This window comes from Hippoglossus hippoglossus, chromosome 7 (genome assembly GCF_009819705.1).
Source record: "Hippoglossus hippoglossus isolate fHipHip1 chromosome 7, fHipHip1.pri, whole genome shotgun sequence".
Lineage (NCBI taxonomy): Eukaryota > Metazoa > Chordata > Actinopteri > Pleuronectiformes > Pleuronectidae > Hippoglossus > Hippoglossus hippoglossus.
The window spans coordinates 1271449-1288534 of NC_047157.1; the positions used below are offsets into that span (position 1 = coordinate 1271449).

Sequence of the window (17086 nt, forward strand, 5' to 3'; positions counted from 1 at the left end):
TATCAGTGTGTTATTGTAAACAGCATCAAAGAGAAAACATGACACACATAACGGTTTGTTTGTTTTTTAAAGTAGAATTGGTCGTCCACTAACCTGAAGGTTGGCGGCTCGATCCCTGTCTCCCAGAGCCATGTCTTTGGGCAAGATGCTGAACCCAAAATTGACAGCTGTGCAGGCAATGTATGTCTGATTTATGATAAAGTGCTACGTATAGATGCACTGTATGAATGTTTGAGTAGGTGGATGGGTGAAAACTGTACTGTGAAGTGCTCTGAGTGGTCATTAAGACTAGAAAAACGCTATATACAGACCATTTATTATTGAATTTGTTGGTGATCTTAAACTTTGGCCGTGAATCTTCAGAGTTAGAAAAGCTTGGTAACTAAAAAAGATGGCGCTGGTGAGGTTGGCTGCTGTCATACCTGCTCCAAACCTTTTCTTTATAGTAGCTTTTTCTCAACTCTGAGCGTTAAACCGGACTCTGAACACATACATACTTCCACAGTTCCTCACTTTACATGTATATATTATAGTATTTTTATATTTTACCTTGTAATACTATTGTGTGCTATTTTTATATTGTGTCATTTTAATTTTACTATTTTCAAAAGTGGATGCAGGCACTAACACATTTCACTGCACACTACCATGTATAATCACGTACGTGATAAATAAAACCTATCTATCTTTCATAGATAGGTTTAGGTTTAAAGCACCTACAAGGAACTTTTCATTTTAGTTGATTTTGGCGCCTCTGTGGACATAGTGGTAGGGTTCCCACTGTCTCCTGTCCTCTGTCAAGCCAGCATGTGCATTTGTTTTGGAAGTAGTGAAAAAAAGACACAGCTGTTTGTAGGATGCATAGTGATGAGGTATGTATCTTTTCGTTGCTGTATGATTGTTACTGTTATCTTCCCTGGTTAGAAAACTCATTTTTATGACGTTTGGGCATTTGACCAGTTTGAGATGAAGTCCCCTGCTGCGATCATTATGCTGTCTGGGTGAGCCGTTAGATGTTTGTTGACATCCTGCAATTTTTCCGTTAAAAACATATGGACCTATTTTTATGCACCAAATGCACACAGTCCCTTTGACTGTGTGCATTTGGTATCTAGGTGACAGGATGGCGCATCTGGAAACGGAGAGATTGAGATGTACTGGGTGTGTTAGTGGCAGGGATCAACTTAACCAACCAGACATAGTTTTAAACTTCCCTTATCCTTCCTTTCAAGGAGAGTGTGCACCGCGTAACGTTTAATGTGTCACTTTGGCGTGAGCTGACTCTTCCGAGTCTCAGAGGGAGAGAGGGAAGGAAGGGAGGGAGGGGCGGTGTCACAAGGTAAATCTGTACCCCATCTATCCCCCATTCCAAATAAATATTTAATTCCATAGGATATACCTACTTAAAGTGAAGGATAAAAGTATAAAACTCTGTCTGGTTATCCCCCTGGTAACACACCCACAACATTAATATCAGTAACTCCCACCAGTAAAGAAACGTAGTCCAATTTCACCCCTTCTCCCTACCCCTATGTTTTCTAGGGCTGGTTGAAATCTTCCCCTACGAATTGGGACAGCACTTCAAGAAGCCGTTATGACATCAGGAGTCCTCGCGAGAAAATGTTACGTCATCAGTAGTCGTCGCGGGAACCTGAGACGTCATCAGTAGTCGTCAATGTAAATAGACGCAATAAAATGTTTTGCAGGGGATGTCAGTCATTGTGACATTGTTGAGATCTTAAATAAACCAATGCTATTTCTTACGGTTAGTAAAGTGACAAACCTATAATATCCAAATAACATCCATGCTAATGCAGGTGAATCAAATGACCAGGTAAATGCTCAGGAGATGTTTTCCTGCTTTCCCTCCGTACTATGGCAATAATGGTGTAGCACAATGACATTTGCCATTCATTCAATGGAAATTGAAAAGCTTGGCTGCTCTACTTCAGGGGTCAGCAAACTAAGGCACCATAATCATTGGCACACAGGCAAAGGTTTTGCCGTCACGCAGCCTGTATTATTTAGCTTGATTGATGTTAACACTTCCCAGCCACTAGGTGCCAGTAATGCACCATAGGCTGGATGCCAATCGCCAATAACAATAATAATAAGAATAATAAGAAGAAAGTGGGAGATGATTCCACAGGAGAGGAGCTTGATAGCTGAAAGCTCTGGCTCCTACTCTAATTTCAGAGACTTTAGGGACGACAAGTAAGCCTGAATTCTGGGAGCGCAGTGCTCTAGTGGGTTGATAAGGTACTATCAGCTCTTTGAGGTATAATGGTGCCATATTATTAAGGGTCTTGAAGGTGAGGAGGAGAATTTTCAATTCTAGAGTGAACTGGAAGCCAGTGTAGTGAAGCTAATACTGGAGAAATGTGGTCTCTTTTCTTGGTTCTTGTCAGGACACGTGCTGCAGCATTTTGGACAAGCTGCAGAGTCTTTAACGACTTACTGCTGGAGCCTGATAATAAGGAATTACAATAATCAAGTCTGGAAGTAACAAAGGCGTGGACTAGTTTTTCTGCATCTTTTTGAGAAAGGACATGTCAGATTTTTTAGGTATTACGCAAGTGAAAGAAGAGATTTGTTTTAAGTGAGAATTAAAGGACAAATCGAGATCGAAGATCACTCCCAAGTTCCTGACTGTTTCATTGGAAACAAGGGCAATATTGTCTAGCGCAGCTATATCATCAGATAATGTATCTCTAAGGTGTCCCGAGGGACCAGGAACAAGGGCTGCAGGGCCTGCAGGTATCGACCTCTCTGCCAACGAGGGACCAGGAACAGGGGCGGCAGGGCCTGCAGGCGTCGGCCTCTCCGCCGACGAGGGAGCGCCCCCGTCTGTTCTCCGCTCTCTGCTCCCGGTACACGGCCACAAGGTCCTCCACCATCTGTACCAGCGCCAGTTCCGCCTGCCGGTCTGCGTCTCTGGCTGCGTGGAGCCCGACGTTGGGCACCAGTGTGGCAGTAGACCATGCCACGGGACTCTCCCACACACAGCCAGAGACAAACCATTCAGGTTTTAGCATCTTTTATTTGATCACAGTCCATCCTTTCTGGTCTCTTCATGAGTCTGCCAGTGTCCCGCGTGTCTGAGTTCCTGAGTGTTCTGCCCCCTGAGGCAGCTCAGACGCTGCCTTTTAAGCATGAGGATCAATCAGCTCTCACCTGTGCTGATTGATCCTCTGTGGTGCAGGTGAAGGTGCTCTCCCAGCCCCCTCACCTCCACACCAACCATCTCAGTTTTGTGTACTGACTTACCAAGTTCCTGTTTTGGCCATGACCTGACTTCCTCCTCTCCTGTGCCACAGTTTCCATTCTCATTCACATTCTCTCCTCTCCATTTGACCATGGTTTTGTTCCTGGCCGAGAGGTTCTACTTTTTTTGCATCTTCTTACTGTGTCATCTTCAGTGTTTCACATCCCACATTCCACAGTGAACTATATCGTCCACAGGGCCGCAAACAATCAGTCTTAATTCAGCGCCCTCTACTTTCCACCCCCTGTTGAGCTACAAGACTTTTTGCAGGCTTTTTGAGAGTCTAGCTGGATCTGCAACATCGACCAGGGTGGAGAGATGGCTTTCATGTAAGAGTCATTACCCTGAGTGCAGCTGCTTAGTGCTCACTTTTATTCTGTTCAGATGAAAGCAGCCTATTACCATCAGTGTAGTTTCTGGACATTTGTTAAAGACATAGGATTAGTTCATGATGCCAGAGTTCTTAAAAATAGTTCCACCGACTGTACCCACCTGAAGGCTCTTATAGTCTCGGGGATGATAGAAAACCGCAGTATTTCAAGACCAAACACACTCATCACACCTTACAGGGAGCCAATGAGAAGTGCAGGTGCAGTGAGGTTCAATAGGCAATGTGCAAAGGCCTGTTCTGCAAATGAAAGGGTGTTGGGCATTCTGCAGACATCAATATTTTTCAAGGCTCTGTATGTGCTCCCTGCTTTTCAGTGGAGATTGTGGCTTCTTGCGCCTTTGAGCACAACTTCTGTGTCAGAGATAAGGACACACTGGAGGCTGTGGAAGAGGCACTGGGTCCAGATGACAGAGTTGGTCGGGTACAGCCACACCACTCAGGACTAAAGTCAGAAGTCACACATTCACACAAAGTTCTTCAGTTCAAGTTTCCTTTCACTTTAATAGTTCCAGTGTCAATTTTTCTATTATTATTTGATTTATACTGTTACTTTACCATAACAATGTCAGAATGTTGAATTAGCCTCTGGGGGCAGCGACCAATATTTTTGGTATATCTGGCCCAATAAGCTGTCTCCCATTCACTGTACACTGTTTACAGTCCAATGAGTCCACATGAGGGGAACATTTCTCCACACAAAACACAAACAGTGACATTTTTTGAAGGTGTTTTAAGTCCAGGTGATGTTTTGGCTACTGTTTATTAAAGGTTCAGTGTGTAGAATTTAGTGACATCTAGTGGTGAAGTTGCATGTTGCAGCTGAATGCCCCTCACTTCACCCTCCCCTTCTAAACATGAGGGCTTCTAAACATAGCCCTCAGTTGTCATAAAAACTTGTTTCGTTTCTCCAGACTGGGCTAATGGAGAGGACCCGCTCCCTGTAAGTATTTAAATATAAAGGGCCCATTCTAGGGTCAACAAAACAACAATTCAAACAATTTCGTTGAAACACACAGTAAAAACATTACTTGGATTATTTTATATTCAAGATTCCCTTCACCAAACAATTACACACTGAAACTTTAACAGCTATTAAATTAAAAAGCAATTCGTTCAATGTGTTCCGAGTCTTTGGCTCTGCAGGCAACCAAAGCCTGCTCAAACGTGAACTAGAATCAGTAACCAAATCTTGTCTTGTCTGGTCCTCACCTACAGATTCTGCATATTCTTTTTAAATATATTTTTAATAAATCTTTAGAAACACAGAATGTTCCCACGGTCTGTAAAGATGCCGTCATGGTCCCTGTACCTAAAATACACACTCCAAGAACCCTTAATGATTTCAGACCTGTGGCCTTAACTTCTATTTTAATGAACATTTTTGAAAAAATAGTTCTGTCAATTTTAAGACAAACTGAGCACGCCCATGACCCGCTGCAGTTTGCCTACAGGCCTCACAGAGGAGTGGAGGATGCCTCACTCACTCTGCTCAATTTGCTTTTTAAACACTTAGAAGGAAAGGGCTGTGATGCTCAGCTTTTATTTATTGATTTCTCATCTGCTTTTAACTCAATTCAACCTCACATTTTAACCCGTAGGTTTTTAGAAGATTTTAACCTCAGTTTTAATCTTGTGGCCTGGATTTTAGATTTTCCACTGGCTCACCACAAGGGTGTGTACTCTCTCCTTTGTCTTTTATCCTTTATACAAATATGTGTCAGAGCTCTTTTAGAGGATCATTTTAAAGTCCACAGATGACTCAGTGATTGTGAGCCTGCTTCAGGCAAATGAAAACAGACATGGACTTGTTGTTGAGCACTTTGTTAAGTGGTGCGAGGAGTCATTCCTCCAACTTAACATTTCAAAAACCAAGGATATGGTCATTGACAGAAAACTTGCTCGAAAACACAAAGACACTTTTATCAAAGGTCAAACTGTGGAATGTGTGGAATCGTGTAAATACCTTGTTGACTCCAAACTGACCTTTGAAGCAAACAGTGAAGCTTTGTGCAAAAAGGGTCACCAGCCTTTGTACTGTTTAAGGAAAATGTCCTATTTTAATATTGACAAAACCACGCTGACACTATTTTATCATGCTTTTATTGAGTCGGTTTGATCTTTTTCTTTGGTGTCATGGTTTGATACCCTGTCTTTAAAGGACAGAAACAGATTGAGTCAGATAGTGAAATGGTCCAGTCGGCTGATTGGTGAGCCTCAGATAAGCCTATAGTCCCTGTACACCAGACAGCTACAGAGGATAGCCAGCTCCATTACCAATGATGACACGCATCCTCTACATGGGGAATTTCAACTTCTACCCTCTGGTCGAAGGTTTACAGTCCCAAGGAGTAAAACAAAATGCTACAGAAATAGTTTTGTTCCATCTGCAATTGTTCACTTGAATGGGTTATAGCCAAATTTGCCCCTATCCAGTTTTCTATTGATAGCAATGCATTTGAGCACTTTTTGTCATGGTTTTTGTGGTCTCGTCTTCTGTCTGTGTGTTTATAATTTTGTACTGTTTTGGATGGATGCCTTCTCTTTTTATTGCTGCAAAACAAATCTACCTACGGGTACAAATAAAGTAACCTTAACCTTAACCTTATCCACATGTAGGATCTGATTATCTGGTCTGTGTGGTAAGTGGTCTGTATTTATAAAGTGCTTTTCTAGTCTTGATCAAAGCTAAATATAGATTAAAAAGAGTAGCCATCAACAAACCTAAACTGCATGTCTTAAGACAGTGGGAGGAAGCGACAGTACCTGGATAAAACCCACACAGACACAGGGAATACATGCAAACTACACACAGACCTGAGCCTGGGTTTGAACCCAAAACCCCTCATGACATTCCTAACCATTGTATCACCGCTCAGCCCAATTACAACATCATTAGTTATTTTCTCATGCATGACAAAACTCCTCTGAGGCTTTATGGTAATGATGACTTTAAGTAAAGTATAAAATTCCCCCACAACACTAAAAGTAAATAATTAAAGGACCTTAACAAAATGAGTTATGATATGGTAAAATGGAGAGAAAATGTTAATATAAATACAAGCAGACTTCATATGTAATATGTAAAAATTGGGATAACTATTACATAACAATATGGTTTTGCCCACATAATAAGCAGTTTTTTTTTGCAGTGTTCCGAATGACATCATATGACATAGAAACAGACAAAAGCACGGTTGTTGGTATAATAGTGTTTTGTCCACTTTAAACACTGTGGCTGTGTGACTGACCACAGGGAGACAGTGAACGAGTTCCACATTCAGGGCTCTCAAGTAACATTACTCTCCACAGTATCAGTGTGTCAGCTCCACACGATGGCTAATGTTCTCTGACAACAGCCTCTCATGAAGGACAAGTACACCTCAGGTAGGACTAAAGTCTGTTTTCATTTTCCTTTAGATTATACTGCATTGTCTGAAGTGTAGGCCTACATGCATCAGGTTGATGTTGTTTCTCATCACTCTTTAAATTCCAACAACCACTTTAGACACAGAATATTTAGGAAGATCATTCTCATACAGAATAATCAGGCTGTAATAAGTAATTTGAAATGTGAAATACAAAGTGTATGTATTTTTACTTTTTTTAACAGTAAATTTAGTGTTCTATGTGTGTTATATTATATTCACATGCTTTAGATTATTTCCCGCATGTCAGTGGTTTATGACTGTAATTGTCCTTTACACCACAGAGAAAAAAAAACATAGCAACTTAATTGCTGGTAGCTAATTAATGCAACTACAAGTAATGTGTGTGTGTGTGGGGGGCAGCAACCCTTTCATCAGTTTCTATATTATCCACTATTTTCTCCTGCATCTGCGCTTTTCTCCTTGATTGAGCTAGATGATCATTTTGACATTGAATCTTTGTATCACTGCTCTGAATTGAGTCGTGCACATATACACCTACTAACTGAGAGGTTAAATTATACATCTCTACATAAGTGAACTGTGTATAGTTTCCGTCTGCCCTGCTCTTTAATTTCAATCTCTCTTGTCCTGATGCTGACTGTCAGCAGCATGCAGAAAAAGCGGGTGCTCCACGCACGGTCCTCAGGTTTCGCCATCCATCAAGCCTTTTCAAACATCGACCACCACCTCCGCTGCTGCCCCTTCCTTCTGTCCTCCACAACCTGCAAACCATCCCAGCCCCTGTCCAACTGAATACACCTCAGCTCTAAATCATCTTATCCCTCTGTAGTTCATTCCCTGACAACAAAAATCGCAAACATCAGGACATCCAGCCGGCCTCCTGTGGCAGGATGATAAACAACACTCCACAGACAACAGACAATCACAGAAAAGGTCAGTTCAACATGTAGAAGACATCCATCTCTGATGTGTGTTGTAATGAAAAATATCTTCTGAGTTGGATATCATGTATTTCCCTCTCTACCCTTCAAAAATATCAAGCTAGCTCATCATAAAGAACAGAAGAAACTGGATAGGAAATTGCAAATCACTCATTACCCTGCATTCACGACCATATTGGCTCCCACTTTATAAAACACACAGATGTATGTAGCTCTGTGGCCAACAAACCCCTTATTGAATCTTTCATTGATTCACATTCTTTGATTAATGAGTCTCTGTCACTCCTGCCTATGACACTACAGGCATTAGAAAAGTAAAAACAGACTCACATACACTCACTGAGTACTTTATTAGGAACCCCACAGTAACACTGGGTAGTTCCTCCCTTTGCTCTGAAAACAGCCTCAGTTCTACATGTCATCGAATCCTTAAGATGTTGGAAACTTTCCCCTTAAAGTTGACCTGACGCCATCACATCATCTCTGTAGATTTGTCAGCTACACATTAATGCTGCCAATCTCCTATTCTACCGCATCACAAAGGTTCAACTGGATTCAAATCCGGAGACTGAGAAGGTCAGCGGAGTTCCCTGAGCTCACTGTCATGTTTATGAAACTAGTTTGAGACGACTTTGTGACATGGAGCATTATCCTGCTGGAAGAAGCCATTAGAAAACTGAAGCCATAAAAAGATAAACATGGTCAGCAACAATATGCAGACTGTGGAATTAAAAAAATGACTGATTGGAATTTAAATCCCAAAGTGTGTCAAGAAACATTCCTCACACCATCAAACCACCAGCAGCCTGGACTGTTGACACAAAGCAGGTTGGGTCTGTGGTTTCATGCTGCTGACTCCAGATTGTGACTCTACTATCTGCAGCCTTAGTAGAAATCCACATTTATCTGACCGGGCTATGTTTTTCATCTTTCCAGTCCAGTCTGTGTCACTGCAGCCTCAGATATCTGACATGAGTGGAATCTGTCATGGTCTCTACTGTTGTATACCATCCAACTCTAAACTGAGATGCTTCTCTGCTCAACACAGATTAAGACAGGTGGTTATCTGAGTTACCCTAGTATCTCTGTCAGCTCCAACCAGTCTGATCGCTCTCTGACGTCAACAATATGTTTGACGTCAACAATAACTGAGGCTTTTGACCTTTATATGCAAAATTATTTATAATTACACTGCTGCATGAATAAGCAGTTGTACTGGTGTTCCTTAGAAATGCTCGGTAAGTTCATACAAATGTGTGATAACTCAGATAATTCAATGCAAAAGTCTGAGACCATTTTCCTCACGGTGGAGTGGCTTCACTGTTCAAAGTCAACTACAAAATGTAATATTTGTGGGAGGGTACTCACCAAATAGGGGAATAGTAAACTATTTCTATAGATCTATCATCCATCTCATCCTGCAGTCTGGGGTACTCTGCACTCTAATAATTTTTTGTCCAATGATCATGTTTTCCGGAACGTATAACTCCATCAATGTCACAGGGAGGGATTTGGATTTGATTAGCAGATTTAAAACTGGATTCAGATTATCTGATTAAATACTATTGAAAACCATTCCTATGAAGATTCAGTGCTGTGTTGATGTTTTTAACATGTTGATTTTCTTTATCAGATAATGATGTTCAAACTGAAACCTGCTCAGGTCATTCAAACCCCATCAAGACTTTCAGGACTCAAAATGAGCTTCACAAGGAACTGCTACTTGCCCACAAAAGGTAGGTCCCATACAGGAGTAACAATATGGCTGCATCCTCTCTGAAATATAAATGAGGGCACTTTTACATGATTTAACTACAAGCAAGAATTGTAACATAAACAAAGGGCCTTTACAATAAATCAATTTTCATGAAATAATTTTGTTTTAATGTTTAACTCCTCTCTTCCCTGTCATTCTTTTCTAAAGCAGCTCTCATTAACAATACATGAATGTCTCGTTCATTCCCTCACAAACTTGCAATCATACACCCTCTCTCCATGCTGCTGCAGTCCTTTAGTCCATGGGAACCTGAAGCAGTGTAAGGTGATATGTTAATAGTTGGACAGACCTAGTTTGTCCTGATAGCAAACACTGTACCAGAAACATTAAACTACTTATATATTACTGCTACTTATATCATTATTTGTATAGCCCATATATTCACAAATCACAGTTTGCTTCAGAGGGCTTCACAAGGTGCATCATCCCAAACAACAGTGAGGAAATCTACATTAAAAAAAACTTTTAAAAGGGGACAAATGCAGAAACCTGAAAGAGGGCTGGATGTGTGGGATCCTTCTGCCAGGACGGACAGAAGTGCAAGAGATGTTGCGTGTAACAGATGTAAAAACAAATTAAATTAGAATTTACAAAAAAATATATATTTACAACAGTGTGCCAATTTTCACAGTGGATAATATACTCATAACAACACCAGTGTTACAGTGGTGATCTTTAACATAAGATTTCACTGCTGATGTGCACAAATCAATCGATATTTTTTGTTTGCTTGTTGCACATGTTTGTGGGTCTTCTTATAGGGCAGAGCAAACCAAGAGGCCACAGCACCACACAAGTTCCCCATGTAAATCTGTGGTCATGGAACTGCAGCGAGCCCTAATACCCAGTCATTGGGGCATTGTGTGTATATGTACAGTTCCCAGGATATAGTCCGTTCAGTCCATGAATAGTGTGTGCTTGAAGGTTCCACTAGTTCCGTTCTGGTCCGGGTCTTTATGTGTACTGTATCTCTAGACTACCTTACTACCTGTCTACCTGACAGGCAGAACTGGGGTCTGATGTCTTCTTGATAAGCGAATCAGGTTCGGTCTGGATCATACGGTAGGCCACACCGCATCCACGATCTGGGTTTAGCTTGCCATCTCAGCATTCAGATTCACAGGGTTCAGATTCTTCTAGTATGAATAAAAAACCAATCGGAGTTTCCAGTATCACATTATTCTATGGAATCACTTCAGTTGACACTCTCAAGTTGGACGTCGAAATCCGGGAGCTTCTTTCTCTACACTTTCGTGGGAAAATCTTGGGAGGAGAAAAAAGGGCTTTCTTATTCATGGGGAGTTCCCTTGAACGGAACGCATAGTGCGCCCCCTTTTGGCAATAACTTTAACTACTCCTGAGGTTAGTAGCCTTAATTTCATGAGGGTTACACACATATATCGTGGGTATGTGGACACACTTACTTATATAGTTCACCATTGCCAGACGTATTGGAGCCAGCAAAAAGCCATAGATTGAGAAGCACGTTTAAAGAATATTAAATAAAACCTGAACACTGCATCAGATAAGTTAAAACACCATCATGAAGAGCTAGAATGACAAGGTCAGAGTGAACATGGAATATAGCTTTTTACTCTGTATTACTGTGTCAGGTAATGATACAAGGATAATATGAAGAGGCATGCACCCTATTCTGTACTATTACTAAGTCATTTAGATTTAAGTGGTAATAAATAAAGCCCATTCATCCATATTAAAAATTTGGGCCGTCTCTTTCTCTATGGGCTAAGGGGTCTGGCACTGAGCCGGAGACCAGAACTTCAACAGGTGCTGGAGAGGAGGAAGAGGGCGCAGAGTGAACAGGAAGAGGAGGGACAGAGCAGGACTCCTCTGGAGGATGTGCTGCTAAGACGTCAGCAGAAGCAACTTGAGGTAATATAGCTATAGTTTATAATAGGTTTTCAGTAATGGCAGAAAATATTTTAGTCTTTTCATTCATGTTCACTACAGTAACTGCGAAGATATTTTATTATATATTTTATTATATATTTTATTTTAAATATACCACCCACACCTGCCTGCCCCCTGCTCTGCCTGTGTTTCTCTGATAATCAACCATCCATTCCCCCGTGTGTCTGTGTCTGCTCCGGGGTCTGCCAAACCAAAAATGGACCATGACTGTTGATAATCCACAATGCTAAAGTAAGATTTTAACCATAGCGGCACTAATAGAAAGCTAAGGGAGACTAACCTAGCCCCAAAAAAGATCATGCAAATATTTTTGTAAATGACTTGATTATTATTGATTTGGTTTTTAACCTGCACCCACCCAACCGGTTATGAGAGGCAACCCACACTGCCTGCCCCACAACAATTACACTACATTTTAGCACAAATATCTGTACTTTCTACTCTTTACATTTGCAAAACAGGCTCATTAGTTTGGTTTTAATGTATTTGAGGGGATTTGTTTTTTGCATCAAGTGCTGCCTTTCCAACATTAGGGCAGATTTCAACTTAAATGGACATTAACACTGAAATGACTATTTCTTCTTGTATTGGTGCATATCAAGCACAACGAATATAACACAGCTTAAAAGACAGATCAAGATGAAACACACAAGAGAGTTAAAAGAAGAAAACTGTATCGATACAATGTACACATTTCATCCTTCTGGACAGTTTTTGATGCTCACAAATCTTAAGTCAGAGGGTTTAAGTTCAATAGTCTTCAAACTATAATGTGACATTATTCTCAGTTTGATTTGCAGAGATACAGTCGGAAGAAAACTTTTTACTTTTATACTTTTCGGGAACCTGTACTTTTGTTTTACTACTTGAGTAAAGAATGTTTACTTTTACCTGCTCTGCACACACATACACATACACACATTTGTCACTATTCTGCTTGAAACAACCAAAATGGGCTTGCACACAGAGCAGAGAGACAATTGGTCATTGATTTGTGCTCCAGTAAACCCATAAACCTATCAGTAGCTGACATCTTATGACAGCTGAGCACATGACTCTGTGTCCTCCATGAACTAACGTGATGCTTCATTACTCAGCAGAGCTCAGACAATTCAGAGAGGCCTACAACTTTAGACAAACAAAATCTAGTCTTCACTATCCACTGGCCAATGGGGCAGCTGAAAAGAGTATCGCCACAGCCAAATAAATCCTGTGCCAGCCCGATCACCCCCTGGCTCTGATCAGCTACTGAGACACAGTTATAACCCTGGAGAGGTCTAGGGATACAGGAAGTAACACAATTGCCAGATTTAAACAGGAAATCACAGCCGTTTTATTGTTGAGGCCATGTGAAGGAAACAAACAATTCAACAAACAATTCCAGGCAAGGAGAAAAAAAGGGAGTAGGACTGAGGGTGTCTTCAAATCAACAAATAAACTTAACCTAAGCCAACTTTACTAGCCCTAAACTAACAGTCAAAAACAATAGGAATAAAACACTAATCAACAAAACACATGCAAGCTCACTAAGCACAGTCATAAAACCACAGCTTGAGACCCAGAACCCGTAACTGACACTAAATCACAGCAACAGGTCAGAGTCCTGTCTAACTGATGATTGGTTGGGGTGGGTTAGGACAGCAGTCCGTATTCTACCTAAGCAGCTGCATTCTAGTCCAGTCAACCACCACACACTCAGGCTTAAGGACCAACCGTATAAAAAGTACATACCACTTCTTTCAGTATGACCCCTGCCTGCAGTACAGCCTGGCCAGTGTCAACATAAAACTGGAGGAGAAAAAGGTTGTGAATTGTACTGCCAAGGAGCCCAGATCCAATTATATGCAGACAAATGAGGGAATGATAGCCCAAAGGAACAGACGACAGATCCAGGTATTGCAAGTTGAAGAAAACCAGACCAGTGACTTCAGACATGACTCTCCCTGTGACCCCAGGGATCCTGGAAGCAGGGCTGCTTCCACTCAATGTAGGAACAAGGACTATGCTCCAAAATAGGACATGTTCATATCTCCATGTCATATGGATATCGAGGAGATCTGTGTTACAGTTACATTTAGTTATCAAAAAAGAAATTAAAAAAACTAAGCGATGGACAAAAATGTGAAACAGTGCCTTAGTTATGTATTATATCTTAAAGTTTATCTTAAGGTTTGTAGTTTTTTTGCAATCCTGCCAAAGAATAAAGCAACGGACATGGGTAAAAACATAACCTCCTCTGTGGAGGTACCCTCATCGTTGAATGCACTTATTGTAAGTCGCTTTGGATAAAAGCCTTACCTAAATGATATGTAAGGTAATAATGGAAACCTAAGGAAATACAGAAAAGCAGTCATGGTAAGTAAGCTTGTTATGCATTTGTATAGTATATTTCCTGTCCATATGTTTTGCCATTTCTAAATGAATATGTACTGACAATACATCTCTTTTTCTTTACTCAGAGGGACAAGGAGCACGAGGAAAAGGTACAAGAAGAAACCCAGTTGATGGAGTTTGTTAGAGTCCGACAGAACCTCAGAAAGATCCACTCAGCGATCCAGAACAAAAACAATTTCTGAAATGCTCCAGAAGAACCCCCCCCCCCCCCAAATGTGCAATGAACTTTTTCAATGTCTTCTATCCCTGGAAGAGTAACAGCACAGTTTGAAGACTGTTTAATGTCAAGTTTAATGTATGACAAATAATTTGTTATTATTATTATTATGATTTCTCCTGCAATTATATGTTTGTTAGCATGATTACGCAAAAACTACTGGACAGATTAGAACAAAAAAAAATTGTTCTAAAACAAAGAAATGATGAGACAAGGGATTTTTGATTTTCCAAATAAATGATACAGAGCTCTTACTCAGAAAAATCAAGCATATTTAAGGGACTGATGTCGATAAGTGTGTGAAATTTGGTGCAGCAGGATTTAATTTAAGGGGATTGCTGTTTTTTTAATCTGCGTTTATTTGTTATTTGTTAGTTAGTAGGATTACATAAAAACAACTGGATGGATTACTTCAAAACTTTATTCATAAATATGATTGTGAATAATTTGGTGTGTCTTGATTGATTTGGATTTAAGGGAACTGTTGGGCTAGGGTTAGGGGTTAACGGCTCATCTTAAAGAAAGAGAAAATAAATCCTGATCAGCCGCCTGATCAAGATCCAGAACAAAATGTTATGGGTTCATCCCTGATCCACACAGTTTCCTCCCAACAAGTTTTGAAATATTCAATTTTTATGTAAGGCTGCTCGTTACCAAATAAACAAACAAACATAACCTCCTTGGCAGAGGTAGTAATGCACTCAAAACAATGTGCAATCACATATACATATATATATATATATATATATATATATATATATATATATATACACATATATATATATATTCACAAATCACAATTTGTCTCAAAGGGCTTTAACAAGGTGTGACATCCTCTGCCCTTAACCCTCAACAAGAGTAAGGAAACATGGTAAAAAGAAGGTAGAAACCTCAGAGAGAGCCACATGTGAGGGATCCCTCTCCCAGGACGGACAGAAGTGCAATAGATGTCAAGTGTAAAGGAGAACATCAGAAAGATAAGGGTATTTGTAGCATTGATTAGAATAAACACTTTGTAGCATAACTGAAGGTCAGTGAATTGATGGATTATTGTCAGTAATGGTCGAGTATCTGAGGAGAAATATTATATATCAAGCAGTCTTGTTGTAATCATAGTCTATGGTCAGCAGCCACCATGATCATGATCCACCATCAAGATCGGGTGCCACCATAGTCCACAGTCATTGTCCACTGCCGCCATCAGGATCCATCATCAGCTGCCACCTTGATCGTGGTCCACCACCATTATCAGATGCCAACACGATACTGGATCCACCATTACGATCACGATCTCTGATACGCGATCCACCATCATAATCCACGATGTGTCCGCAGCCGCGGCCCTGGATCTGCGGACGATAAGGCAAAGGGACTCGGGGGAAGAAGTCAAGTCAGTAACATGTATTGATGAGATATTAATTTCTTTGATGTGATAAGGAGGGAGAAGAGGAAAAAGAAGCTGGGAAGAGAAGCTCCGTGTGTCATGTGTCCCCCGACCTTCTAGACCTATAGCAGCATAACTAAGAGCAGGTCTAAGACAAGCCTGGACCAGCTCTAACTATAAGCTTTATCGTAAAGGAAGGTTTTAAGCTACTCTTAAACGTACAGATGGTGTCTGCCTCCTGAACTGAAAGTGGGAGATGATTCCACAGGAGAGGAGCTTGATAGCTGAAAGCTCTGGCTCCTACTCTACTTTTAGAGACTTTAGGGACGACAAGTAAGCCTGAATTCTGGGAGCTCAGTGCTCTAGTGGGTTGATAAGGTACTATCAGCTCTTTAAGGTATAATGGTGCCATATTATTAAGGGCCTTGAAGGTGAGGAGGAGAATTTTAAATTCTATTCTAGATTTAACCGGAAGCCAGTGTAGTGAAGCTAATACAGGAGAAATGTGGTCTCTTTTCTTGGTTCTTGTCAGGACACGTGCTGCAGCATTTTGGACAAGCTGCAGAGTCTTTAACGACTTACTGCTGGAGCCTGATAATAAGGAATTACAATAATCAAGTCTGGATGGAACAAAGGCGTGGACTAGCTTTTCTGCATCTTTTTGAGAAAGGACATGTCTGATTTTTGAGATATTACGGAAGTGAAAGAAGGCGGTCCTAAAAATTTGTTTTAAGTGAGAATTAAAGGACAAATCAGGATCGAAGATCACTCCCAAGTTCCTGACTGTTTCATTGGAAGCAAGGGCAATGTCGTCTAGCGCAGCTATATCATTAGATAATGTATCTCTAAGGTGTTTAGGGCCAAGTATTAGAACCTCTGTTTTATCTGAGTTTAATAAGAGAAAATTGTGGGTCATCCAGGTTTTTATGTCCTTTAGACATGCTTGGAGTTTAGTTAATTGATTACACTGTTCAGGTGTTATTGGGTTAGGGGGAGTGTGTCCTGATAATGTTTCCTAGTGAAAGCATATATAATGAGAATAAAATTGGGCCGAGCACAGAGCCCTGTGGAACACCGTGGTTAACTTTGGTGCGCACAGATGACTCATCATTAATTTGCACAAATTGGAATCTATTTGAAAAATAGGATTTAAACCAGTTTAGGGCGGTTCCTTTAATGCTAATTAACTGTTCTAGTCTCTGTAATCAAATTTGATCTTCAATTGTGTTGAATGCTGCACTAAGATCTAACAGAACGAGGACAGACACAAATCCCTGATCTGAAGCTATTAGAAGGTCATTAGTGACTTTTGCCAAGGCTGTCTCCGTGCTGTGATTGGCTCTAAACCCCGACTGAAAGTCTTCATATATATTACTTTCCTGGAGAAACTCACACA

At 40.6% G+C, this 17086-nt stretch overlaps 1 protein-coding gene across 1 annotated transcript; it reads left to right on the plus strand.

Moving 5' to 3' along the window:
* Nucleotides 1-7768: 7768 nt before the first annotated feature.
* si:ch211-218o21.4 (protein FAM107B) lies at nucleotides 7769-14271 on the plus strand. Its single transcript, XM_034590913.1, has 4 exons — nucleotides 7769-7978; nucleotides 9620-9722; nucleotides 11515-11656; nucleotides 14155-14271. The coding sequence occupies exons 1-4, from the start codon at nucleotides 7936-7938 to the stop codon at nucleotides 14269-14271; spliced, it is 405 nt and encodes a 134-aa protein (XP_034446804.1). The 5' UTR covers nucleotides 7769-7935.
* Nucleotides 14272-17086: the final 2815 nt, after the last annotated feature.